The sequence below is a fragment of the Phalacrocorax carbo genome, chromosome 1 (genome assembly GCF_963921805.1).
Source record: "Phalacrocorax carbo chromosome 1, bPhaCar2.1, whole genome shotgun sequence".
Classification (NCBI taxonomy): domain Eukaryota; kingdom Metazoa; phylum Chordata; class Aves; order Suliformes; family Phalacrocoracidae; genus Phalacrocorax; species Phalacrocorax carbo.
Genome location: NC_087513.1, coordinates 16,350,745 through 16,378,534, shown reverse-complemented (window position 1 = coordinate 16,378,534; position 27,790 = coordinate 16,350,745). Strand labels below are relative to the sequence as shown.

General features: G+C 40.0%; 1 protein-coding gene across 2 annotated transcripts; it reads right to left on the bottom strand.

The window, feature by feature from the left end:
- Positions 1–4,594: 4,594 nt before the first annotated feature.
- Positions 4,595–27,618, bottom strand: BCAP29 (B cell receptor associated protein 29). 2 transcript variants are annotated; one of them, XM_064445056.1, is made up of 8 exons: positions 27,486–27,618; positions 26,934–27,038; positions 24,077–24,177; positions 21,789–21,939; positions 17,219–17,354; positions 14,397–14,508; positions 6,542–6,642; positions 4,595–5,124 (listed from the first exon to the last, which is right to left on the bottom strand). In XM_064445056.1, the coding sequence occupies exons 2-8, from the start codon at positions 27,023–27,025 to the stop codon at positions 5,086–5,088; spliced, it is 732 nt and encodes a 243-aa protein (XP_064301126.1). In that variant the 5' UTR covers positions 27,026–27,038; positions 27,486–27,618; the 3' UTR covers positions 4,595–5,085. The 2 variants fall into 2 exon arrangements, with proteins under 2 accessions (XP_064301126.1, XP_064301137.1); XM_064445067.1 differs by lacking the exons at positions 26,934–27,038; positions 27,486–27,618 and adding an exon at positions 26,585–26,892.
- Positions 27,619–27,790: the final 172 nt, after the last annotated feature.

Below are 27,790 nucleotides of genomic sequence, written 5' to 3'. Positions count from 1 at the left end.
TACAGATGAGAACTCCGTGGGACCATGCACATTGGCAGGACAGAAGTATGCATGTTTGAGGACAAGAGGTTTCAAGAAAAAAGCTTCATCTGTGTAACACCATGGACTTACCAGTATTTGAAAAGAAGATTGTGTGAGGAAGAGGATGAAGAATGCAAACCCTAGCTTAGGATGGATCCTAAGTGCAGAGGCAGATCTGTGTGAAACCAGAAGCAATGAGTTTCCAAACCACAATGTTGATGACCCAACTCAGGATGCTGCCCTGCACAGCATGCCCTTCCCCTGCAACACTAACCCTTCAACCTAGAAGGTAGCCTTTTTTTCTTGTTTTGTTAGCTTGAAATCTACATCAGTCTTCTAAATCCTTTTGTTCACCTTATTATTTGTTACTATTTCCTACTTAGGTCATGTTAATTTTGTACCTGGTATGAGATAAACAATCTAGGACAGATACACAGCCTGTTTCCAAGTCCCTGCTTAGAGTATCACTGTATGCCTTATTCCCAAGTCCTTAACTCTAAATGCTTAAGTCATGTCTGGAGAAGAATCAAAGCCTAAGATTTTGTCCTTACTGGCCAAAAATAATAGTCCCTCTCTTCCATCCTCTCACATTGCCTCTTTTCTGTACCTTGTCTTAAAGTCAAAAGGAAAGGAGTAGTTTAGCACCTTCCCAGCCAACTTAGTTTCTTCTTCCATATCACAGGAATATGGGTTTAAACCTCAGGCTAAGTAAGATGTAGAACATGATCTCACTTTCTAGGTGAGCAGCTATTAAACTACCTCATGAAACATAATTATCACTAAAACTACTGCCTCTTCTGGCTGTGTTTTCAAAGAGAAGAGTAAACCCAATCAGACTACACAGACAGTCTGATCTCAGGCAGCAAAATAAAGGAAAGAATTTAAGCTATGACTTAAGCAGTCGTAGCTTAACCTGCAAGTCTTGCAGACATGATTTTATCACAGCCGCAATCGGTATCTGATTTCCAGACAAATGAGTTTTGAGAGATGCTTCCCATTTTTGTTTTCCCTAGTAGCTGGCTTTGGTATCTCCTCATTTCCAACAGACGTGCTAGTGCTTGTATCTAACTCCCCCTAGGCACTAAACACCTGCTAAGCTCTGGTGCACCCAAGGGTATCTGGGAATCAACATCCCCGATTTGGTTGTGTTGGTCTAGACTGAGACTGCCTTGGAAGAGTTCAGAAGGGAATCCTCTAGCATGTACAGTCCTGGTCTGTAGCAATGTAGCCTGCTCCCACTTCCACTCAGCTCTGCCAAAGCTGAAGATGGAATAGCAATGTTTTAGGGCAGACTCGCACCTGCAGATGGCAACAGGAATTTGCTATGGACCACAACTCTATTCCACAGTGACGGACACAAAACTAGAGGGGCTGTCTTGTTTTCCTCACAAATACACCTTGCAATGCCCATCCCTACTTGCACATTGCCTCAAGAGCAAAACAGATGTTAACAGAAAATAAAATATTCTACGTTATTCCTCAACTGGGAATGCTCAGTTCCAGAACTATGTTTTTAGATCTCCCACAATTAATGTAGAGAGCAATATTCAGCACAAAGTACCGGAGGACTGGAAAGACATAACAGAGCTCATTTTCCAGCTTAACCCTGTCTATAAAATTATTTTTATCAGGTTGCGTTGGGACCCGTACTACAGTTGCCACTGGGATAAGCACTGTCCAAAGGCAAGGCAAAATGAGGATTTCCGTCCCAGAGAGCTTACAAAGTAAATTCAGTATTTCAAGGAACACTCGAGAATTGAGGCAGTCATGTAATACCTCTATAATAACTTCATATTTGGGAAAACAAATGTTATTTCAATGCTTAGTAAAAACCAGAACTTTCACCCTTCAAAATCAGCTAGGAAAGGACAGTGTCTTTTCAATGAGGTCACATCGCTAGGGACTATTGTGGCAGCAAACGCAGGTAGTGCTACTGCAAGAGCACATTTTCAGAACAGACTGTGCACAAGTTATGTTATTAAAGAAGACATATCATCAGGTGTTTGTTGCAAAAATAGAAAAAGGGAAAAACATCCTGCTGAGGGTGCTTTCATTCAAGGAAACACTGAAGTATGTGGCTAGGTCTATCAATATTCAGGTCAGTTCTCATACATCCACCATGACCTCACTGCCTTCTTGACTCAGCAGTAAAAGGGATTTATAAAAAAAAAAATGAAAATAGATCTCAATTTTTTTTGCAAGCTACTATCAGTTAAACTTGTGCAAATATTTTTAGAGCTAACACTCTCTCCTGTGCTTCTCCGCTGAAGTACGGAAAATGCATGTTCCTAATTTTGTAAAGAGGGAAAAAAGCTCCAAACCAACCAATTACTTTGACATTAGAGTATAAAGAGCTCTAAATTCTTACTTCTGGAGACATACCCAGAATTAAATCCACTGTCAAACGCAAGTACAGAAGTAATTTTGATTCCATTGGTATTAGTAGAGATTTAACTTTTTCTTCAGCTCTTTCCAATGAAACAGGCAAACATGACCAAAATCTGACCAAACAGCCTGAAATATCAGGAGTTGAAAACATGACATTTTTATTATCTCCCTCCCTGTATATCAACCATAACTTAAAACATTACTAATGAGGAAACTACTTAAAGTTGATCAACCCAGGCTCCTGCAGGCTCTGAATGTGTATAAAGTATTGTGAAACAATGGAAACACAAAATATTTTGAAAGACTTGCTATCTACTGCAATTTCTAGATATACTATTTAGACTTCTAATTTTACGAGAGAAACATGCTCTTTCCAAGACTACAGTTCTACAGAGCAGGTATTAGAAAATACTTTCAACCTGTATAACAAAAGATTTTTACATTAACAAATCTGAGACTCCAAAGAGCTGAGCATGTGATAATGCAACTCAGTCAAATGTGTGTGACCATCTACCACATACAAGTAGCAAAATGACGATGGCCATGTTCTGCTCTGTCAGGGAAATCAATTAACTGTCATGACAGAAAAAATGACTGGAGGCAAAGTAGAAAGTCTGTGGGTTTTAAGCAATCTCTAATTTTTGATTAAGGAAACATTCTCTCTGGTGTGATAGGCAGGGTTTTTTGTTTTACTTTAAGCTGTTGTCTCCTCAATCCCTCAACAAGTAGATCCCCATCTTCCACGCAGCCAGCAGGACACTGCTAGGCTGAGGTGACTGATGTAGTTACAGAGGGCTGCGTGTGAGTACCATGTTGCACATTTAAAAATAGCAGGCATCGTTTCAGGTTCTGAGGGAGCAGTGCATACCACTATGCACTCCTGCATGCTTCAGTCATGCTGTACAGCAAAAAAAATACTGTAAAGCATTCAGACTTCCTTCTCAAGGAGAATTATTCATACTATCAGTGCAGTCATAGCTACCTCATTTTTGGTCAATGTTATTTTTTTTTCCAGAATAATTTTTTAGGGATGAAGAGTCCAGTGCATGATGTCTTTCACTGTAGGTTGCTAATTATCTACCTAATTATTTAGTTGCACTATAGGAAGAAATGCTTGGAATTCAATGAGTAGATAACAAGAGTAAATAATAAATAAAATTTGCTTTTGTTCTGGGTCTTAAAGTAAGGAAAACAGGTCAGTTTTTAGTTCCGTTACTAAAAACAGCACAGACTGTTACATCTCTAAGGCTTCCAAACAGTCTTTAGATGAGACCGGAGATCACATTCCACCATAATTTTAAATATTTCAGAAGGGGGACAGGGAGGGTGGAAAAAAAAAAAAGGGCATTCAACTACATCATCAAAACCTGTGTGTATGCAGGTATTAAAATCTGTAGCTTCTCCTGAAAGTTTTGATACTAATAAACAAATCTCCAGTGTCATAGAATCTCTGAGAACACATTCTGTACTACTTCAGCAAGGATGAAGTATTTTTTTTAAAACAGATACATACTTATTTAATATGCTATGTTAATATGCTTTACAGTACTTCATACACTATGTTTAAATTCTAAGCTAAAATAAATCCTATTTCCAGATCAATCAAAACTACCCCTATGAAGAAGTGTGTATTTCCAGGAAAAGTTAAATATCACCAAGTTAGAAGTGTATTTTGTTCTTTGTGTATATCCCTATTAACTCTGACGAGACAGTATATTGGGAGAGTTTTACACAAATAAACCCAGAAGCTCATGAGCTTAAACAATCCCTTTAATATAACAAACATATCCAACTTTCAAATATAAACTGGAACCAACAAAAAAAGAAACTCAGAACAGCTTTCTGAATGCCAAAAAGGGCTTATGCAAAACAGTGCACATTTATTTGAGGTATCGTATCCATGAAAACAAAACAAACCAAACCCAAGTACCTACATTTAAAAAGAATTTTTACTTAGCAAGGCAAAGTTAGGTGGCACATACACAGTAAACAGATGTAAACAGTGTAAAAATACAGGTTGTTAACACCAACCAACCCAAAACTTTGGTTATGAAAACTGAAATAACCCAATATAGTAAAGAAATAAACCAGAGGCATGCAAAATATTATTTGTTAAAATACACTCATCCATGTGTCTAAGTGAAAGTCACAAGCTAGTGAGATGGATTTAGAAATGCAGTATTCCTTCGATTGATTGTCATTCAATTTTCCACTGAAGCGGAATGGCTGATGAAAAGCTTTCAGCCTTCTTTAACACACTGGTAACTGAATTTCTGAAGACTCCAAAGAGATGTTGCAAAGGAGGTTTAGGTAATTGTGGTTTTATGATACAGCTTGATATACAGCCTTGCTCAAATGCTACAAGCAAATGGCGCATGATCTATTACCATTCCGGAAGGCAAAAGCTTGGAGAACAGTCATGTTGCTCCAAATGGGACTGAAAGATTTTCAAGTTTCTCCTCACAAGAGCAGTGACAATCTCCGTGGTAAATCAGGTAAGCCACTTAACATTTTATTTGCAACACAATATTTTGGCAACCAAGATATATTAGATGCATCTGAATAGTGACCTGCAGCACATGTGCTTTTCAGAAAAGTCAGGTTTTGTTTCAGATATGCATTAGGAGCCTAAACAGCACAAGCCTTTTCACATTGAAGCAACCATCTTAGATGCACCTACAGGTCTTTCTTGTCTTCTGCTTCATTTAAACTGCCCTGAAAAGAGACAGATTAAAAATAATTTTTTATGTTTGGCAAGATCTGAAACCACTGACACCACACTGATTCCACTTTTTGCCCCCTTGGAGTCATACCCGATTTGTTCACTCTACACCCTTCAGAGTTGCAGTGCCATCAATACTACCCCACATAACACGTGTGCTTCTGATCCTAGTACAGTAATGGCCATGCAGCCACCTTCTGCTCCTTGTTCATGCTGAACTGTCCAGCAAACTCAAGGATAAATCAGTTGCTAGCAGAAAACGTTTTCTGTTATCAACTGGTTTATCCTTAGGAGCTGCACCTACTGTGTGCTCAGTACCTTCTGTTCTTTCCATTCAGAGGTAAACACAGAAAACCGTAAGGATGTGTGTTCTAGACCACAAGACTGTTAGAAATGCAGGACTGCTATGGCTTATTACACAAGGAAGCACAACAAAGATAAGACATGCATGGTGGTCCTAATTCAAACACAGATCAGCTGAGCAATCTCTGTAACAGGGTGAAGCTGGGAATCAGTAAGTGGCTTCACAGAGTAGAGGAAAAAGATAACCAGCTCAAATTTGCCTTTTTTTATTAATAGAGGACCAACAAACAGCTTTTATTGAAAAGCAGGTGACCATAATTTTTACATCAATTATTTATTGTCTCCCAAGACCATTACTTGGAAACAGGCTAACTTTCATTTTTATTGAATTTTGGTTGAATTCTGAGGCAGATGTTAGGCATGGAGAAACATATAAACATCTGTCAGACAACTTTAAAAACAAGCAGGGCTCCCAGTTCTACTAGAAATAATTACTGTATATATTATGGGTATTATAGCCATGCACATATGCAAACCCAATCAAACTGCTAATTCAGCTTTTGCTTGCTATGTTTCTTTTTTTATTTTGTACTTCAGCTTAAATTTTTCAACTAGCCTGTTTTTATCCTAAGCTGTTTGCTGGTTTTAATTTTTTCTTTTTGTTCTTGCATATCAACAGTATTGCAACACTTATCATCCAGCATTGCAAAAGCATGTTTAAAGAGCAAACAAAATAAAATTACTCATATAACTGATGTATACACCACACACACTACTCCTATAATTTTTACATGATGATAGTTTGATCATCACATACAAACTATCTGAAGGTTATTTCCCAAGTGACAGCAAAACCAAGTCTCTTGATGACCTGAGCTTTGTCAGCTGAAGTGCAAAAAATAAGAAAATGCTAATAGCTCTGCCGTCCAGTCCCTGAAAAATAAAATTCTACTTTTTTGATGAAGTTTAAGGAGTACTGCCCATTGTAACTTTGTTCTATAATAAAGATTTTGGTAAATTCTCTTGCATAATAAATACCCAACAAGCAGAATTTTGCTGGTACAATTTCAGAACATCGTGCTCATACAGCAATCTAGAACCACCTACCTGAAGCCATTCATATTCTTTCATCAGTTGATCATATTCTCTTTTAAGGCCTTCAGACTGCTTTTTAACTGCAATCACTTCATTATTTGCCTTGTGGAGAGCTGTAAAATTCAGAATTAGTGTTTTAATTATTACTTGTATTCCTGCAGTTCCTCAGAGCCCTAGTTATGTATTAGGGCTCCACTGCACTAGACAGTCCTTCCTCAAAAAAAAAAAGCCCAAGTTTAAAACAGAGCATCACAGATGGACAGAGGATGAGACGTGCAGGACAGGGAGGAGAAAGAGAATGCCATGTGTTCAGGAAGAGCAGCACAAGGAACAGGAAGGGGCTGTAAGAAAGGTAAGGGCAAGACAGATAAACTGTTGACAGAAGTGACAAGTTAGTGATGACTAGTGTTCTGTCATGCTGCAGAAGACTGTTCTAGAAAAACAGAACTCTACAACCCCAAAAGCAAAACCATCAGCCCTCTTAAAACAAAGAGGGGACTCAAACGCTGGGCAAGATTTACCAAAGCAACTGAGGCTGTCTATAAAATGGGGAGCGGGAGGGGGGGAAGAATATAATACATTATTATAGGAGCACAGACCCTCCCTTTTCACCCTGTTATATATTTTACCATGCATGAGTTAATTCATTAGAAGCATCGCTTCATGGATGAGAAGGCAGAAATGGTGGTGGTAGGATAGACAACTGAGAACAGGTTTTTAACAGGAGAAAACGTGATTATTACTCTACTCACAATCTCAACAGCAATAACCTGAGAGCATGTCTATGCTGCAGTACAGAACAGCCTAGGACTCCATAGGGGACAATTTACAGTGCAGAGTAAATCAGCATACAGTTTCATAAGGCCATTACTCCTAGGCTGTTATATAAGCATTCCAGTAAGGTGATTAGACATTTTTATATTCCTCTCCTATAGGTATTCTCAGGTATCTTTATATTTCTCTACTGTAGCAGCACAGGCATACCCCAAAACATTTATTCATGCTAGAACAGAGCAACGTCGTTAATGACCTATAAGGCTGCCTCACACAGCCATATTTAAGAAAAAATCTCAATCGTACAAATAAAAACTTTTGCAGTTTTCCTTGTTCCAAAACCATGGATCTATACTTCAACTGTGAGCTCCCTGAGACAAGACACTCAAGAATTTCAGCACCTCTGGAAGAGCCTGTCTCAAAAGATAAGGAGCTAGATGTGCCTTTTGTTAAGCACCCTAGCCTACAAGCACTCTGGTCTTAATCATGGTTCACTTTGAGAGCTAGGTCCTGAAACATCAGGACACGAGAGCTTTGACTACTCTCCTACATGCAAAGACGACGATTCCCTTACCCAGCATTTCCTCTATTTTTAACTATTTTGAATGTATAGATTCAAAATAATTCTCATTTTAAAAGTCTGCAAGTGATTTTCCAGTAATAGGACTTCTACCTAGCCTGAAATTGTGGCTTGCTGAAGGTAATGACACTTACGTCTATTGATTCCAACATGGTCAAAAATTCATCCCATCTCTTCACATCCTTTCTTTTTCATTTCTATACTTAGATATCCTTCATTCTAATGCATTCTTGACAGCATAAATATAAAAAAATATTTTCTAAAGATTTTGGTATTTGGAATAACCATGATTTCCACACATCTGACAAGTCAAACCCATTGCATTTACTCTCTCTCTCTGATCTTGTACTGTTTAAAGTATTCAACAGTAAAATTTGGAAATCACTCTAAAACAAACATGATAATTTGATAAGCTTCTAATTTTTAAGTTGTAGACAAAACACATATGCATATGCCATTTTGGCTCTTCAAGAATCTGCTAATTAGAAAGCTAAATTTTGCCTTTGCTTAAGAGTTCTTCTACATAGTTATAGTACAAATTAACGATATATAATTTCTATAGAAGTGACTCAATGTTATTGATCTAATACTACTTAGCTGTTTACAAGCAGTAGCACAGTACTGTAGTTGCAACTAAAAACTACTCTATCTTTAAAACATGAACAAAGTATGTGAAAGTATTTGCAAACCAAGAAAGCAAACAAGTCACTGCATTGTTTCAATGTTTTGACTAAAACAGATGTATGACAGGAATACCTCATCTAACCCTAGAAGAAGAAAAGGCAAAGAACAGATTGTACTTTCCACCTGTGTTGGCTATGCAAAAAAAAAAAACAGCTAAAAAACAAAAACCAAAACAACCCCAACCAAATCAACAACAAAACACAAAAACCAAACCCAGACTCATTCCTGTCGGGGCCACACGATAAAAAGGAGCATCGCATCTTTGACAACATGAATTCCCCAGTGTGCCAACTTCTCTGGATGTCGTCTTGTCAAGCAATGGAGACCATCCATACATCAGTGTTCAAGTATTTTGCCATTGCATGAACACTGCAGTGCAGCCAAATCTATTGTACAGGCATATTGTTTCATATGGATTGCATCACATGAACACTGATACAGCAGAAAACAGAAGGTCCTTTGTATGCACAATACAGGCAGTTATTTCTGACTTCCATCTGGCCTGTTACTTTGCCTCACAGGAGGCAGAACAGCTGGACCGGCAGCAAGCAAAACCCAGCAGCTGATAGCTCCTACCGCGTAAATGCATGAGCAGGCAGGAGGTGAGAATGCTGCTTCTATGTGAATGCAACTAATGAGAGGAACAGTCAGTCCCAAAACTGGAATCTGGCCTCAGTCCTGTGAGAGGTGGGCCATCCTTTTTCATTCCCTCCCCTTCAAAGAAAAAATCAACAGAATATTCGTAGGGCAGTATATCAACAGAAGACATTTATGGAAAACTTCAGCCCTTTACACTTAATGTGTGACTGAAGGTCCATAAACTAATGTAACATGTGCAGTCTGGGAGAAGTAGATAACTTGTCCTTCCCTTACCACATTCTCTGTATCCTGTTACAGGAGAGATACAAAACCAAACAGCAACAAAAGCAACCAATGATTCTTTGGGCATTTCCCTGCACAACTACTAGTCCTGGTCTGACTAAATCACTTGAGTTGCAGTGCTTGCTACTAAGGAAACGATCTGGAACTTAAATTAGCATTGCTCACAATACAAGTCTAAAATCCAAGTGATTTGGACTAGTGTAAGGCTAAGAAAGATCCCTCTCTTTCAAGAGTCTTCAAGTTGAGAAAGAGCTATTCACATTTAAGAATTTAGGCATTGACGGGACAAGAGATTTGCCAACAAATAGGCTGTAAAGCTGGGAACACAACTCCAGTCAAGTAATTCCATACTAATTCTGAATTCTCTCCTTAAGATGTAACGGCCAGATAAAGTTCAAAAAGAAAAGGCAGGGCCAACAAATTACCCACAAATTTGCTCCAAGTACCTTTTGCAACCTCAAAAGGAAATTTTGTAATAAAAGGAATATTACAGCATCTTCAGATGGCATAAACAGCCTTGTATAACAAAACCATACTTGCTGTATGCAGTGCCATCCCTTTGAATTGACAGATATGAATATCAGCTCTTGTTGCATGTGACATTGTGTAATGGCTCCCACCAAGGTTATGATCTCACAGTTGAAAAGTAAGGTTAAGAAAGATGGACTTTGTTTCTAAACCTCACTTTGCCATTTGCTAAACAACATGAGGCTGTGGCCAATTCTTTTAACTTGTATCTCCTGTTCCTGGCTTACAAAAGAAAGCTGTTAGTTCAGGTTTTGGGGAGGTTTTCTTGTTTATTTGTTTGTTTTCAAAAACTGGAGCACTTCAGTGGAGCTCAACATAAATACAGTTTTCATACATGGCACTAGCCTGCCTGGCTTGGCAACACAAAGGCCGAGCTGAACTCTCGCTGGCAACAGTTCTATAAAGTGTATTCCCAGAGTCTGTATTGTTTCATTCTAATACCTAATAATCTTAGCATTTAAGTGAGAATTGTACATTTGGATATGTGTATCTTCTAGAATAGTCAACAATTAAAAGCTATTTCAAAACCAGCTCTCCACATGATTTTTGCTCTCTTACTCCTGTCTCCTATAGCACCATGCAACCATGAAACACGAAGCACTCCTGTGACACATTCCGTGCACAGAACAAACCTCATTAAAGGATGCCTGGAAGTTTCATCAGAACTTCCTCCTGCCTTACTGTATGCCTATGACAACATTACATATAAAGTATTTTCAGAAAAAGTTGAACTAAAGTTCAAAAGCACCTAAACTACTTTGGTGAGTCAGTACACATTTCACAATATGAAATCCTGACAGCAGAGACAAAGAAACGGTCTTTGAATTTTGTCTCAGCATGGCACTACAAGGGCTCAGCTCAAAGATGCAATAAGGTCACAGGTCAGTAACCACACACAGATGCTGGGGACTGCAATGCCCGTTATGCTCCATCAGATGCAGGCAGAAGCTTTAGGTGCATGTCATTTGCCATGAAATATTATTAGAAGACTGAGGCGTCAACGAGCTGGACAGGAGTCTACCACCAGTGTGTTCCGCTTCAAGACTTGATCAATACCAGCTGTTCTGTGTAGATTTCTGCTGTGTAAATGAAGCTGTAGCCTTTACCATACACTAGGACAGTATCACAAAAAAAAAGACCCAAGATAGAAGGTGGTACAGCATTGCCAAAGTCTCTCTCCTGCCCAAAGGGTCCCATAATACTAAATGGACGTTTCACATATTAGCATTTCCACAGTGTGGGATCTGTGAGCAACAAAAGAATGTTAATGGACCAGAAGTCCTGTTCCTGCCCCCAACCCAAGGATCGCTGTAAGGACAGCTCCTTTATGAAAATTCTCTCATACTCTGACATCATCTCCAGTTGCAGATGGTTTGTTTTGTTGTAGATTTTTTGATAATTTTCAAAACTATCAAAATGAAACAGTATCATAACATCTCTTCTTTCCCCAGAAAGTTTCTGTAGGTCTGAGACCAGCAGCCATACTGAGAGTCTTTAATTATCTGAATGAACATTTTGTTAGAAATTTTGTCTACTGTGTAGCAGAAGAAACATTCTCACATCTGCACTGGGGGCTACTAGGATTATGTATATTTCTAGGCATCAGTTAGACATTTTTCATAATATACAAGTGTATCAATGAAATACCACCTTGGAAGGTTTCTAAACAGTCATGTTATTACATGTCCAGGTATGCTAGAAATGGATTCAGGCTCTGAAAGTGCTAGCCCCACTGCTGGGTGCCTATAAAGCCCCTGGTATGCGGGTCTGCAATAAATTAGTGAAAAACTAGCCCCTTTTCCTTCACTTCCACAATAAAGCAAAAAAGCACATCAAGGGGGATAGGAAAGTCAAGTCTGAAAAGAAAACAAATTTGGTTGAAATCTTTGTCATTCATTTCCAACGTTTCCTCAGACTTCAGTAATTTCACTACTCAGTCTCTCTGTCTTGTATTTTCATTCTTCCTCCCCGCCTTCCCAGAGCACAGTAGGTGGCAAAATGTCTTCTTAAGTTTGGATTTCACTTACAGTTAAGTGGACAAAAAATATAAGGTAGACTGTTTACTGTAATGGGTAGAAAGCTGAAGAACTGGAGATGAGTGTTCTCAGAGTCTGCAATAATCACTGTCTACACTCTAATTTCAGTCAGAACTTCAGAAAAAGGAGACATGCAGTATTTTCTCTGCCAAAAACTTACAGAAAATTTGGATCTTCCTTGAAGTCACAGCACTAATCTAATACTAAACTGAGTTATTTAAAGATGAATCAGATTTATGTTTAGGAACCTGTTATATTTAGGACCCCTCCTGGGTGCCACTCTATTGAGGTAACCCACCTTTCAACACTTGGCCTACTATAAAGTAATATATCACCCTATAGCCATGTGTAAGTAGCTTAACAAACGTACTGGACCAGAGCAATGGGTATTTGAAACTGCTCTGTGAAAAAGATCATATTTGGTTTTTCATCCAAGCAGCAAAAAAACCCCCAAACCCAGCCAAACAAGAACAAAACCCAAATTTATGACTCTTACTGATACTATAGCTGAAAAATAAATAAAAAACCCCCAAACTAGTGAAGTTTGCCTTTTTATAGTTTTGCCTTGTTTCATTACTAGGTGACACCACCCCACACTCTTCACTCCCTTCCCCCCCCCAACTTTCCAAACACAAAGGAAAGGTTACTTTAGTCATGTGAGCTTAGTGACATGAAACAAATTGTTAAAAAGAGGTAAAACAAGCTTTTCAATCTCAACTTTGATACTGTATAATGCATTGCTCACACTTACACAGCATGAAACTCAACATTCACCTGCACAGTTGCAGAAGTTTCAAAAGAAAACAGTAAATTCAATTGACATTAAATCTCTAACACTCCATAGAAAGCTGTGTCTACAGATGTGGCTATTATCAAGTACTTTAAGCTTTCTGGCTATCACTTTGCTTAAAATAATTTAAAAAATAAGAAAACTTACCCAAAAATAAGACAGACATACCTTAACACTATCTAGCTGAAGATGGTAATTAATGTAATCATGGGCTTTTCTGTTTTGGCAATGAGCGGGGTTGTATCAGGGGAAGGGCTGTAAATATTTTCTTATTCATTCCTTAAAAAGACCCTCTCCCCTACTTTCCCCCTAACAAAAGACTCAAGCATGCCTTAATTTATATGTCTTTTGGATGGACAATAGCTCACAAGGAGAATGCAGCCAAAGCAGCATGTGGCAAATCTATTTATTCCTTAGCTTTCTTTAGCATTCCTCACTGAAAAGCTTACATTATATTAGTGTTACATACCACCAGTTAGTTTAAATAAAACATATGCATTTAAGGTTTTCATTGATCCTGTCACTTCAAAGGCAGTCTTCCCCCCTTTCTTTAAGAAAACCACAGGAGGGGGAAAACCCACAAATCAAACCTGCCTGAGAATGTGAACTAATGAGACTCTCTAAAGATTCTTGTTGCTTCAAGCAGAGCTGAAAACAGCTGTTCTACAGTTCTCGTTTGTCTTCCCAGTGGACAATTAAAAATGATTACTGAAATATTTGTTGTTATTTTCACAGCTTTGTAGCAGTGCCATGCAATATGAAAGCAGCGCTATGTTTTGATGACAACATGCTATCTGGTACCACCAAAGCGTGTATTTTGTTACAGTCTGAACATCTGACTAATGCTTACAAGGTCACAGGAAGTGTTATCTCAAAAATACTAATTTCAGATGAGGAGGTGTTCATAAGCATCACACACCTTGACAGATCCCAGTAAGACAGAACCAAACAGGTAAGATCCGCTTCTACCTCAATTTGTGTTGCCAAGAAAGCAGTTTTGACAACCTAAACCGTAAACATGGAAGCTGCTAACAACAGTATTATATTACAAATTGCACAGCATGTTTCCTTGTAGACAAAAAAAAAGATTAAAAAAAAATCTAACACCTCTGCTGCAGGAGATATGTGAATTTAGAATACTAGTCAAGGACTTTTCTGCTGTCTGACCAAAACCCTACTTTATAGAAAAAACCTCAACCACATACTCCCCATTTATACAGGGAGAGTGGCTAATATGTATGACATGAAAGATCAACCTGATACCTATAAGCAACCTGCCACTGATTCCATATCCTGGTCATGTCACTGATGAAGACAAGTGAACACAACTTAAATAGATCAGTTCAATTTATTAATAGTCACAATTTAACTAAGATGTTCAAATTACACTGTGCACATTTTCATAATGAAAACATTTACTAAAATCTGGGATGGCATTGGCATGTTTCTCCAGTTCCTAGTCAAGTGTAAAGAACCCCAAGCCAAGTGTTCTGTAAACTGATGTAGTTAATGCTATACCATGAATAAATTTTTGACATCCAGTGTCAAAATAATCTTTTTCTTAATTGCAAAGAAGTCCTAACCAACACTTACCATTTGAGGTCTTCTGTAGCTCTGCTTTCAAATGTTCAACTTCCTTCTTCAACTTTTTATCAATTGCTTCTGCTGACTCTTTCCTTTTACTGCTTCCTTTTTCACTCAAGGCCTATTAAAAACCACAGTAGCTAGAATTAATTTTTGGTTTTGTTAGTCTGATATTAATGCCAAACAACCAGAGAATGTCAGAGACCTTACAAAGTTACAGGTTTTATCAAGCGCCAACATGACACAGGCAGATTCTCAGTCATTCTAGGAGGGGGGAAAAAAAACAAACCAAAACCCCCAAACCCTCAATGTCTTAAGTAATGGCATACTTGTAATACAGCATTATCTCCTGTGTAAGTTTAGGTTATAAATCGCTTTTCCAGAATACATATGCTGGGACTGCAAGTGACAGAACACTGCCATGTTCATGTGCAACTTGTTCTAATAACTTATTCCAATTTAAATAATGGAAAAATATCACAAATCTCTCCTTGTAAGTTTGCAGCTACTTCTTCAGAAGTACTACTTTCAGTAGTAGTAGTACTACTTCAGTAGAAGCTACTACTTCAGAATACCTCAATAGCCAGATTAGATTTCCACTGAAAATCAAGAAAAAACTAGGAAAGGATGCAGGAAGAGCCCTGTAAATACCAGACACAAGAGCAATATAATCCCTGTATTCAAAAAATGCTGGCACACTATACTTATGCACAGTCTTATCATTAAGGCAATTGCTATTGATAACAAAGTATCATACATTAAGGATTAGACCCCATAATTAAACCCTTTGCACGTATAGCCTCTATTATCCAACCAAGCATCACCTCTGTTATGAAAATGGCAAAAGAAGTGGTAAATGCTTAATGGGAAAAAGAAAAGTAGAACAACTGAGATGAACAGCTGCTAGGTGAGCTCATGATATCAGAGTTTACTGGGCACAGGTGTGAGCAGAGGGGAAAGATTCCTTTAGGAAGAAGGAAAAGAACTGTTTATAGAGACTGGTAAACAATCCAAAGAAAAGAGCTGAAGAAAATATTCTAGAAGCAATTTAACCAAAGAGCAGAGATTGCATTTGACGGCTGGTAAGAAAACCACAGTCCATTTGTCATTAAATTGGCCACAGATTGCCTCCTTTACTTTGTGCTCCCTTCTTTCTATTAATACACAAACAGTTATTTCTGTAAAGTTTTATCTTAAGTCCTGTGCTCCACAGAACCTCTGAACAGGAGGCAGTGCAGACCTAGTACACTAGAGTAAGCTTACAGTATTTATGCTTACAGCCAGTGCCCTATGTGGAATTGCTTGTCTGTCTGATGGTGGAATGAAGCATGGTTGTAAATGAACGCAAATGCAGGGGCCAAGCCACAGAGGAATCTAAGTCATAGGATCTCTATAAAATTAAAATGAAGCAACTGTGAACACTTTGTATCTCCAGCGCAGTGGAGATCCAGCCTCAGCATGCTGGCTGTACCGGTGACTACCACTGTTTTTGCAAACCACACAGTCAAACACAAATAGAAACAGACAGGAATACAGTTTCCAGTTTCTGGCTACCACTTACAAGCAGCGAAGAGAATGTGTTGCTAAGAGAATGTGAAAGCAGAACAAAAAGAGGACTTTTGGCCAAATCCCAACAGGACAGAGAGGGGGAGGGGAAAAAAAAAGTACCAGTATGCAGTAAAGAGACAAATTCCATGGCTGAGGGAGGGAGTCTGGAAGTCTGGATTATTTTGACAAAATACCAAATCCCAAAATTTTGGAATCACTTCATATGTGGGAAATATCTAACACACACTCTACTGATCCTTGTTTTATGACACCTCTTCTTGAAGAACTGGATTTTTTTGCATCTCTTCTAGTACTTTTTGTCCAGAGTCTTTTCTCTTTGCCTGAAGATTTATTACAAAAAAAAATTACAGTGCAGGTAACCATAGACACTGCTCCAAACAAACTGGAAGGAAACCTGTACACACCTGGAGTTAATTTTGTTTTGACAATGTGCCAGACTGAAGAATACTATAAAAGTCTTCATACCCTGGATATCTGCACTCTAGCTTATGGCTCAATCTCTTCCAATAGAAATGAAAGTAATCAATTACAAGAAAAGATTTCATACATTTACCTTTATTACCTTTGCTGACTTCCTGCATACAACTGTATATTGAACCACAACAGACAACGATAGCTTCATTTTCTCCATTCTTCTCATAAAAGTAACTCACCTTTGGTCCATTGGTGGTTCTTTTACGAAATAAATTTTTGGTAACATTGTCATTAATACTACTGTAGCACCTTACTGAGAAAGGAAGGTATTAGGAAATTGGCTGATCCACCATAAAAATATATATGAGAATACAAGATACAATAAATACAAAAGGCCAATTTTACAAGTTAGCAAAGATATTCCAAGACTGGAGCGAATCCTATTTAGAAGAAACAGACAGCACGAGAACAGCTATATTGTAGGCTTTTCTGTACTGGACTGCTATAGCCCTGACCTAAACAGCCAATCATTTAGGACAAAGAGAATAAAATTAGTGTCTCCCTCTACTTTGCTATGACTAAATTCAAAGACATATTTTTAAGGCTATATTACTACTTTGATGAAATTTGTACTGGAAAGACAGAACTTCATTTATTTGGATTACTTTCATTTCCTTTGTTAAGAAAGTGCTACTGAAATTACATATTTTAAGAACATTGTTGTGCCTTCTTCCACCAGAAGAAAAAAAAAAAAAATGAACAAACATTATACAGCAGGAAACCATCCCTAAAGTACTTTTTACTAACTACTTGCTTATAAGAAAATAACTAAAAAAGTTCAAAGATACCTCCTGTAGCCTTTCATTCTCTGCCATGTATTTTTTGGCTGCTTCAGTAGCATCATTTACTTGCGTTTCCAGAGCTGCATGAGATGTCATCCCTTTTGCCAACTGAGTAAGAAGGGTAATAGTACGTCTCAATACACTGGTGAAGAAACACAGTGAACAGCACAGTAGTTCACAGCACAAATTAAAAACAAAAAAAACTTGCCAAACCCAAACCAACTCCTTTTTTCTTTCTCCCTCTCTGCATTAGATGTGAAAACAGAACCACAAGAGGACTGTTTAAGCACCTGAAGGGAAACATCCAGGCTCATCAATGACAAATAACAGTAAAATAAGAGACTGAGAAGATATTAATCCATCAAAAATCTGATTTTTACCTGATGCAGAACCTTTCTCCTCCCCAAAACCCTCAGCCATTAAGGCGTCAGAAACCTGCTTGCTTAAAGGCTGAAATACTCCTACATGACCTAGCGTTTTCAATAGGATGGATCTCTGAATACAAGACCTAAGCAACAAACCAACCCCAAAAGAATGAACGCAACTTTATAAAAGGCCTTACAAGAATCAAATTAGCAACATGAGCATATTAATCTTCAAAGTACTTTGTCAATATTGCACAAATCAGAATATGCATGAATGTCAGCACTCATGGCACCTCAAATCTAAGCTTTGCAAATACCTCCCTTGATTTGATCTAGTAATTGCCTCTTTGCATCACTACTTTCATTATTCATCTTGGGAGTCTTTCAAAAGCAGTATGTTGCTAAATCAAGGAAAGGCTGGATTAATATAACTATCTCTTCAAAAGAAATTTGAAAATCCAAGTAATTGGCTTTTCATAACCAAAAGCATATTAGTAGACCTTTTGGCTTTCAAGGTAAGCCCTCCTCCCTGCTTTTTCACTGAAAGCTCATTTTGTTAATTTTTTTGGTTTTAATAAAGAAGTTAAGGTCCCCATGTCACTACTTTTCCAAGGGTTAGCATGTTTTACTATTGCTTATTAATTTATAGATGCAGTAGTCATGAGTCAATAAAACATCATTATGAAACAGAATCACAGAATCTCCTATGTTGAAAAGGCTTCCAGAAGTCATCCTGTCCAAGCTCCTGCCCAAAGCAGGGACAGGTAGAGTAGTTTGCTCAGAGGCTTGCCCAGGTGAGTTCCCACCATCTTAAACAATGCAGATTCCACTGTCTTTCAGGGTCCTTGTTCCAGTGTTCTTGATAGTAGAAAAAGTACTTTATTCCACAAGTCAGAATTTCTCAGGCTCCTGGCCTGTTGCCCCTTGTCATTCCTGAGTGGATCCACTGAGCTGGCTTCATCTTCTCTACATCCTACCATGAGACAGCTGGAGAAGGCAATAGATCTTCCCTTCAATGTCTCTCTCTCTGGCTGAAGCCAAGCTCCCTCATTGGTCACCTGTTTCAGCCCCCAACCTTCTTGGTACACCGCTGCAGTAATCTAGTATTTTGGGGAGTCAAAACTGGACATGGCCCTGCAGCTGCAATACCACAAGTATCAGATAGAGGGGAATAACCACTTCTCTTGACCTGCTGTCTACTGCCTTGCTATTACAGCTCAATACACGATTGGCTGTCTACCAGGATCCCCAGGTCCCTTCCTGCAAAACTGCTTTCTACCCCATCAGCCAGTCAGTCTCCAGCCTGGATGCTGTACGTCATTCTCCCGTACAATGATGGACTTTCTATTTGCCTTTTCTGAACTTAATGAGATTTCTGGCAGCACCTTTACCCAACCTGTCTAGCTCTCTCTGAATAGCAGCCCTGCCCTCCAAGATATCAACCACTCTGGTGTGGTACTCTGACTAGCACAGTCAATCCCATTATCTAGGTTGTTAACAGTACTGAACCCAGTACCAATCCCAGGTGGTGCCCCTCGGGAATTGGCTCATCCTGGGACCCCTAAGGCCCTGGGAATTTTCCATCCACTTTTTTCACCACTTCTCCAGCCCATATCCCTCCACAGTTAGGCTATCAGGATACCACAAGAGGCTATGTCAAAGGCCTTGCTAAAGGCACACAATATTCACGGCTCTGCCCTTCATCCACACAGCCAGTCATCTTGCTGCAGAAGGCAACAGGGATGATCAGGCATGACCTCCCCTCAGTAAATCTGTGCTGGCTGTTCCAAGTCACTGTATACTTCATGTCCCTGGAAACAGCTTTGGGTAAGATTTATCTGTAACCTTTCCAAAGAGGTGAGGCTGATTAGTCTCTAGTTTGCTACATTCTGCTTTTTGTCCTCTTGAAAACAGGTGCAATGTTTGCCTTTTTGCAGTCACCAGCATCCTCCTTGATCACCATGATCTTTCCAAGATGACAGAGCACAGCCTTGCAATGACATTGGCCAACTCCCTCTGCATGCAAGGATGCATCCCACCCTAGGATCACAGACTTGTATATGCCCAATCTGCTTAAGGAGTCCCTAGCTGCATCTTCTGCTACTGTGGGTCATGTTCCATTCCCCACCGACTCTCCTAGAAGGCTCAGAATTGTGAGGCCAAACAGCACACCTTCCCAGTGTTGGTAATGAAACACTTGATGTCACACTTTTCCACATCCTTTGTCATTTGGTCCCTGCCCCACTGAGCAGTAGGCCCATGTCTTCTTTAGCTTTTGTTTTCAGCCCTTCTCATCCCTCTCTGGTTCAGCACAGGGTAACAGGAGGCCAGATAAGTCTTGGCACACTCTCCACATCTCCTAAGACATCAAGTCAGATTAGCAGACAGGTCCCTCTGTCCTGCCTAGAGAACAGCCTCTGGCAACTATGACCCTCTTTTCTGTGCAGACAGCTGGTGGATGAAGGCTCAGCTGGCCCCAATATCTCCACTGATAGGCCATTTTCCTCACCTGTACCCACTGTTCTGCAACTGCTGAACCACAGATGGAGATGAGCTTTTGTTGTGTTGCCAGAAGTGACCAGCTTCCAGCCTCCTCCATCTTGGGAATCTCCACCCACCACTCTTCTGGAATTCTCCTATTGGCTGATGTGCTAAAACGAATTAAAACTGACCCAAAGAATGAACCAGGGGCATCCAAGTACCCATTCACACCTACATGCAGTCTTAACTTGGTTGGGTGATGGCAGCAGCAGCGTAGGATAAGGCAACCCAAGGAATACCTTATTCCTTCTCTGACAGAAATTTTGCCTGTTTAATAGGTAAGCATAATAGCTCGACTAAGAAACATCCTTTGATCTAGCTAGTACTGTAGGAACATTTATTTCTTCTAAATCTTGGTAAAAGGCCTTAAGCAAACCTTCAGAGCAGAACTTTTATCCACTACACAACCTATGAGGGCCACCTGACAAGTCTTCTTCCCTGAAAGCTGTGTGGGAGTAGGATCCCAGGGGACCAGCTTCCAACTGTAGTGTAGGACACAGTCCAGCTATTCCTCTCTTGGAGCAGGGATCACAAATGTATTTGTGCATATTTACTTAACCTTTCTGAAGGAAGACAAAGAACATAATGCACTCCTACCACTATTGTGAAAGGCTACAGCCACCTTCCTTTTTTACAAAGTCTTCCTGCTCAGGTTTTGTACCGTTTTTTCCTTGACACTTCTTTATGTACAGTGCTCCTCAATGGTCAGCTGAAATGGCCATACATGACTCCAAGTGGAAGAAGTTTGTCAAAAGTCTGACTCCAGGCACTTCCTTGTTCTGTGTTCCTCTTCCGTATCTAGGCAATGTCAAGCAGCTCACTGAAGGAATTCAGAAGAGGGCCAGCATTCTTTGCCCAGTATCACCATAAAAATGTACAAATAGGAAATCACCTGACCAACACGTCTGTTTCTATTCATTCACATTATCTGTGTCCAATTAATTCACGTGCTCCTTGCCCAGCTAAGAAGATCCGCAGGTTGCTGTGGCTACTGTGAAGACTGACAGGTAGTCTTGACTGCTATTGCTGGGCAGTACAGAACTATCCTTTTCATTATGCTGTTTTATTCATTGTGCTTAAACATCCTGAAAGGGATACTGCACTTAAGATCATAACATCATAGCAGGCCAGTTGCCACAAAGTGCTTGATCTGAAATAATACGTGGAACTCCCATTGGATGATGGAACACTACCCTACAGTTCCTAACTTTAGGCTTTAGATGAAGTGGTTCAAATCAGACCTAAGCTTTGCTTCTTAACACAGCAGGATGCAATACCACCTCCTTGCAAAATATTATTTAACAGTACTTTAGTTTTTGAGGTTTTTTAATTCCTGTTTTCTGTGTTCAAAAAAACCAAACAAAACATAGGGCATAAGTTTAAGGAAGGAAATGAGTATTCCCTGAAGAAACGTGTTCTGCAAAATACATGTTCTCTCAAACATTTAAAATGTTTCTTTCCATGTGTTGCTCACATATCCTTCCAATCATCAAACATTTGTAAGATATTATTTTCTCTGATCTTACTTGCCTCATAGCCAACCTGCTCACACTTAATTCTTTAGTCTCTTGCAATTAGCCTTCTGATCTTTTTTATAGCTGCATTACTTTGTGCGATAGTTCCTGTAAGAAAACATGCTATGTAGAAATTAGAAAAGATGTTATACTTACAGCCAAAAAAACAAGGAAAAACCTGAGAGATAGAGGTTTCTTTGCGACCTGAAGCGTTTCATCTGAATATGTTCAAAGGCATGGGCATTGATATTTGCAGCCTTCTCATTCACATGAATGGCCGAGTACTTCCTAACTTCTCTAATAGCATCTGCAAACAAAAACAGTTTGCCCTTATTCACAGTTCTAGGCACCACGTATGATAAGCCAGACATAGTACTAGAAATACGTATGTGGACTTTCTGCTCAGCAAACAGGCATGGAACAAATAGTGACAACACTTATGTTTTCCATACATGTTAAAGACAGGTCTTGATAAATCAGTGAAGCAATATAACATAACACATGCCAGAGATATGCCACAACATTGGCCTAAATATGCCTGAACTGTCATTTCCAACACTTGCACCCAGCCCAGGGATCAGGCCAAAGCAACACATTCTACAAATGTTACCAGAGACCCTACAGAGAGCATCAAAATGTCACTGCTGACAACTGAATTAAAATCCATCCAGTAGACAAACAGTGAGAAAACAGAAAGAAGGGAAAAAGAGATGCCTTCTGAAGCATTATCCTCATATGGAGTTTGTTAGATAACCATGTATTTTCGCAATGACGCAAGTCTCTGCTTTGTGCTTGACTCAGAAAGGGGAAAAAGATATTTCTATAACATCCACCAAAACGGGAATACTGTGGTAACACAGCATTGAACATAAACAGAGCAGAGGGGATAGGCTACACCTCAGCTTGCTTTCACCTGCCCTTCACCTATCTTTAAGCTTCCTTTCATCCATCATATACTCCTGATAGTTCTGCAGAAGGGCCAATACACTGCCAGTGCTTTTCAAAGGACAAAATAATTAATTAGGACTTACGTCTACAAAAAACCAAAAGCTAACCCTGTTAAGAGTTCACATTACAATCTGCAAAGTTAAGGTCATCATACATACTTAAGGCCAACAGAGCACCTAAAATCTCTTCCTACAGACCATCAAAAATACACATTTAATGACACATTATCTGTTCTTGCAGAATATTTTGGCTATGTGTTATCCAGTTGCTGCTGCATTTCTCTAAGCAGACAAAATCAACTCCACAGAAAGGCGTGAGAGTAACATCACTTATGACTGTCTCTTATATTCATAAGTTATTTAGAGATGAGAAAAAAAGAAGATTTTAAGTGAAACTTCAAACAATGCAACAAAGACTAAGACCAAACAAAGTCCAAATCCCTGTGCTATGGGAAGATTCTAGTCCTGCAGTAACCTATCATGTTATGCTATGGGGCACACATCTCACCACTGCTTTATTTTAGCCCAAATCTATCTTTCAGCAAAATCGATAATCATCACCAAGTCAAAAGCAAACTTTCGTCAAAGATTTCAATTGGTTTTCAATGAGAATAAAATCTGTTGGTTCTCAGGCTTAAGCCATTTACCGAAGGATCTACTTCTAAAGATAACACTAAAGATAACCTAAAAAAAATAAAAATGTTTATTTGCACAGTCAGAACATTTTTAATATTAGGAATACAGCATTGCAGTCTGGTCTGACTTTGTTATTCATGTAGTGCATCTGTATGTTTCTCTCAGCAGACAAAAACCCACAAATTTTTTCTTTGTATTTTCACTAGTTTGGAATTAAATAGCATTTTCATTGTAAGGCACTTGAAACTTTTCTCTCCTATCCATGGAGAACTACTTCTATCACTGAATAAATACAGGAGATACTTACCACACAAAACTGTCAGGACAGACGTTAAATGAAATCAGCCAGGCATACGGTCGTCATTCAAGCTCCAGTTTCACGAAGACTTTACTCTTGCCTAATAGGCCTTAGGATCTACTCATACCAAATGTAGCCAACAGCTGTTTTGTGTATATGCTGAGCAGAAGTACTCAAGCAGCCCAGTCCTTCGATATATTCTTCTGGTCTTTTATTTCAACAGCAACCAAGAGAAAGAGTGCCATCTACTGCACACTGAGCAGCTCTGCCAAATTCTGATATCAAATACTTCAAGTTCATTCACTTCTGTGTGAAAGTGAAACCAAGCAGCAGCCTAGACCAAGCTCCATTTCCCTCCTCATTTGCTACTGTATTACTATTGCAGATGGGTTCCCAACACAGATGCAGTATAAGCCCTCTCCTCTTCCATTCTATTGCAGAGCTCAAACAAATTAGCTGACTTACATCAGGCTTGAATCCTTTCTATTGATCTACTCCATATACCATTAACTCCATATATCAGGGTTTTTTCCCCATTTGTTAAGAAATTATTTAACACTTACCAAGAAACAAGACGATCAGTAGAACTATTATTGTAAGGAACATCTTGTTCCAAAACACTGCCAGTTTGCTCCATAGAGGAATCATAAAAATCTTCTGCCATCTGTAAAATAGCATTGTGTTATTCAAAATTAATTAAACACTAAAAGAAGAGCATAATAACCTCACAAGAGAGAGCTATGTTATTGATATGAGACTTATGTAAGGTCTCTAAACAGCTGCAATATAATTGAGGTAAACATAGCTTTTCCAACAATCCAACTTGCTTATCTCTCTTGTTTCTTGTCAATACAAAGACAGTTGGTTCAACTTGAAAACTTCTTGCATGATAGTGGATACTCTCCAGATAAGTTTTATTTTAGCTTTTACTTTGGCTAGCATTACTTTGTAGTCAGGGCTGAACACAATAAACTCAAGGACAGGGTAAATACTGTAAAACCCATTCCATCATTTTTGTTTCTACCTGCTTATACTCTTTGTTGCCAAATAAAATAAAAGCCCTCCACAAATTAACATCACCTTCACCATCCTTATTCAGAAGGCTTATCTTTTACATTGATGAATCTGCATAATTATAATGTACAAGGATTGTCATTACATTCTAATTTGGAGATGACAACAAAAGGACAACTCTCATGTTTATATTTTGTCAAGTGTTAAAACCTCTTTCAAGAGCATAAATTTGTTGGCTAAGGAAGCAACTTCAGAGGTCCAATGGTGGTGAAGACCATTATTTTATTTTGTTTAAACAATCAATTGCCTATTCAATATTACTGCATGGAGGGCTCTGCAAGAATTCAGGCTTGCAGCACAAATGCAGAACATCTGATGTGTTCAAATGAACTGAAACCCACAAGAGACCACAACAGAGCAGGTACTTGTCCTTTGCTGCAGCTTAGAATTAGTGCTACTACAAAGATGAAGCAATACCTATTTATGCCATTAGGGATGTAACACAGGCATCCTAGTCATCATCTGATTATATCAGGTAAAATTTCCAACTTTTCTTAAGAGTATTTACATTTTCCAGAGACTGTTAAAATTTGTCCTTTAACAAAGCGGTTTCAAACCTACTATGAACCTAATTTAGACTGTAGCATCATCTCCAATGGTTTCTTCTGGTTCTGCACCAGCAAAAATTAAAATATTTTAACACTGTATGTGTAAAAACCTCATATCTTTTAGTGTAATCTGAATTCTTTATAGCAGACAGACACAATCTGTAACAACCAAAAAGCTTACTTTAATTAAACCAAGCTACAACTCAAACAAAGCCAACTTGCTCACTCTTTAAACATGCAATTCTCCAAGTTTCATACTGATCTCTACTTAAGAAGTGATTCTGAGGTATGACCTTAGACAACTATACTGCCAAGTTATATTCAGGCTAAAAATAAGACCTCTTTACTGCAAAGTCTCCCTATGTTATACTTTCATGCTTATTTTTCCTCAACAAGTATCGACACTCACATTTATTAATGCTGCATTTCCTTTTGGTGACAGAAGTCACATAAATATTATATAAATATAACCTTCCAAATTATTATACTGGCCACCACTATAGAGGTGCCACAGTAACAGTTCTGTCTTTTTGCCCACTTGCATTTTTATATTGTCAACTTACTTATTCCCCAGGAACTTAAAAGCTTGTTAGCAAATCTGAAAAGGAGTTCATTATCCAAAAAAACCATGCAGCACAAAAGAGGCAAACAACCTGTTTGAAGACTGACAAGCAAGTAAACCAAAGCTTTAAAGAGCACTTTCGCATCTAGGTTTTAGCGCTTTCACTTTTAGGGTTTGTTCCTTAACATGTTACAGTAAAAGCTGCATTCTTCATTCTAAATATATCTAAAGAGGCAAAAAACAAGCATGTAACAGCTTTTATACAACGCTGAGACAATGGCAATTTTTTGAACAGCTTTAAGGCTTTTATCCTACTTGGGTTTGTAGGGGTTTGTTTTTTTTTTTTAAGAATTACTGATATTCTGGGAAGACGCCATAGCTGTTTCTCTTGCTTCTCAACAAGAAGGTAGCTCTCTATTTCCTACAAAGAAATAAAAATAACATTACCAAATTTGAAGAGCTACTTACAGGAAACAATCCTAAGGTAAGGTTGTAAGCCAGACCTTTGCATACAGTAAGAGTAAGTAATATATTTTGTTTCTTTCCCTTACTAAGGGCATTTATTTTACAAGAATGAATTATTTTTATTAATGTTTGTGTTGTGTTTCAAAAGTGTTGTTATTTTGTTAATCTATATGTTTATAGAAGTCTTTATTTCAGCAGTCCTGAACCTTTTGCATCAAGCTGAAGTCTGCGTTTTAAAACAAACGATTGCAAAATTCCTTCCAGCCCTTACACATGCTGTATGCAGTTAGCTTTGAATATCAGATGTCTCTTATCTGTTCATCACCCACAATGCCTAGTGCACACCAGAACCTTGTAAAGCTGCTCCTCACAAACTTGACAAACAACTCCTGAAAAGGCAGCACCGTCCTCTCGTCTCTTACTGAGCTCACAGCAAGGGAAGCCAGGTGCCATCCCGTACGCTGGCTGCTCCAAAGAGGGAAGGCTGGGAGGCGACGTCCCGCTTGCTGAAGCAAAGCGATGGGGCTGGTCCTGGGAGCCCCGGCTGCCGCTCGGATGAATCAGCAGTGCGTGCAAAGCAAACATGAAGCTCCTTAAGAGAGGCTTACGATTCTTGAAACTCCTGACACTCAAGTCCCGAACAGCATTCCTTCAGCTTACTTCACTGCTAGTTTAAAATGCAGAATTCGGTGTTTATAAAAACCAAAATGTAAAATAAACCCAAACCAGTGCGAAGACCGAGGTGGGGGTGTCCAGCCCACGTCGTCCTACCTCAGCGGGGAGATAAACGGCAGGCAGAGCAGGAGGATTACTCCTATCTCACCGTACATGAAGGCGGCAACCGCCGTCCACTGGAAAGTCATGGTCCCGGCAGGCCTGCGGAGGGAGGAGCGGCTCAGGCGGGCCCGCGGCGCCCCGGCCGCCGGCACCACCGCCACAGCGGCTCCGGCACCCGCGCGGGCCCGGCCGCCGCGCCTCGGGCCGCCCAGCTGCAGAGGGAAGTATTTCCGAGTAACCCAACCGCAGGGACGGCGGAGGGGGGGGAACGCCCCTCTGTACTGACTTCCCCATCCCAACCAGCCCCGGGGGTACAGCGGTGGGGACCGGGACCGAGACCCTCACCGCCGCCGCGCCTGGCTCGGCGGGCAGCGCCGAGCCGGACCCCCGGGAGGAGACCGCACCCCGGCTGTGCCGCAGGCCGACGGTTCGTTCGTTCCTTCCTTCCTTCCTTCCCTCCCTCCCTGCTACCCACCGCCCCCGCTCCCCCCTGCACAGCCGGGGAGGCCTGCGGCGCCCCGGGCCCGCCCCGTTCCCCTTAACGACCTCCTCGGCACCAGCGCCCGGCGGAGCCCGATGGCGGCGAGCGGCTCTCAAAGGGGCGGGGAGCAGGATGGGGCTGGGAGCGGGGCCTCGCCGGTCCTTCCCGCCAGCGCTGAGGGGCGGATGTGGGCGGGGCGGGGCGGGGCGGGGGCGGGCGCCGTCCCAGCCGGGGAGAGGGGCGGGCAGGGGGGTGGGGCCCCTCTGGTCCCAGCGCGGGGCAGCCGCAGGCTCTCCGCCGTCTTCCCCCCCGCCCCAGAGGACACCCGTGGCCGCCACCCCGGTTCCCCGGGCTCTGGAGACCGCCAAGG

What these genes read in the sequence shown, in the direction of transcription:
- BCAP29 (XM_064445056.1), bottom strand. Translation starts at nt 27,025, where the DNA reads ATGACTTTCCAGTGGACGGCGGTTGCCGCCTTCATGTACGGTGAGATA. An exon ending in TTTTCCTTGTTTTTTTGGCT is followed by an intron (nt 17,355 to 21,788) that starts GTAAGTATAACA and finishes TTTCTTCACCAG; the next exon opens with TGTATTGAGACGTACTATTA. An exon ending in AAGAATATGAATGGCTTCAG is followed by an intron (nt 5,125 to 6,541) that starts GTAGGTGGTTCT and finishes GTCTCTTTTCAG; the next exon opens with GGCAGTTTAAATGAAGCAGA.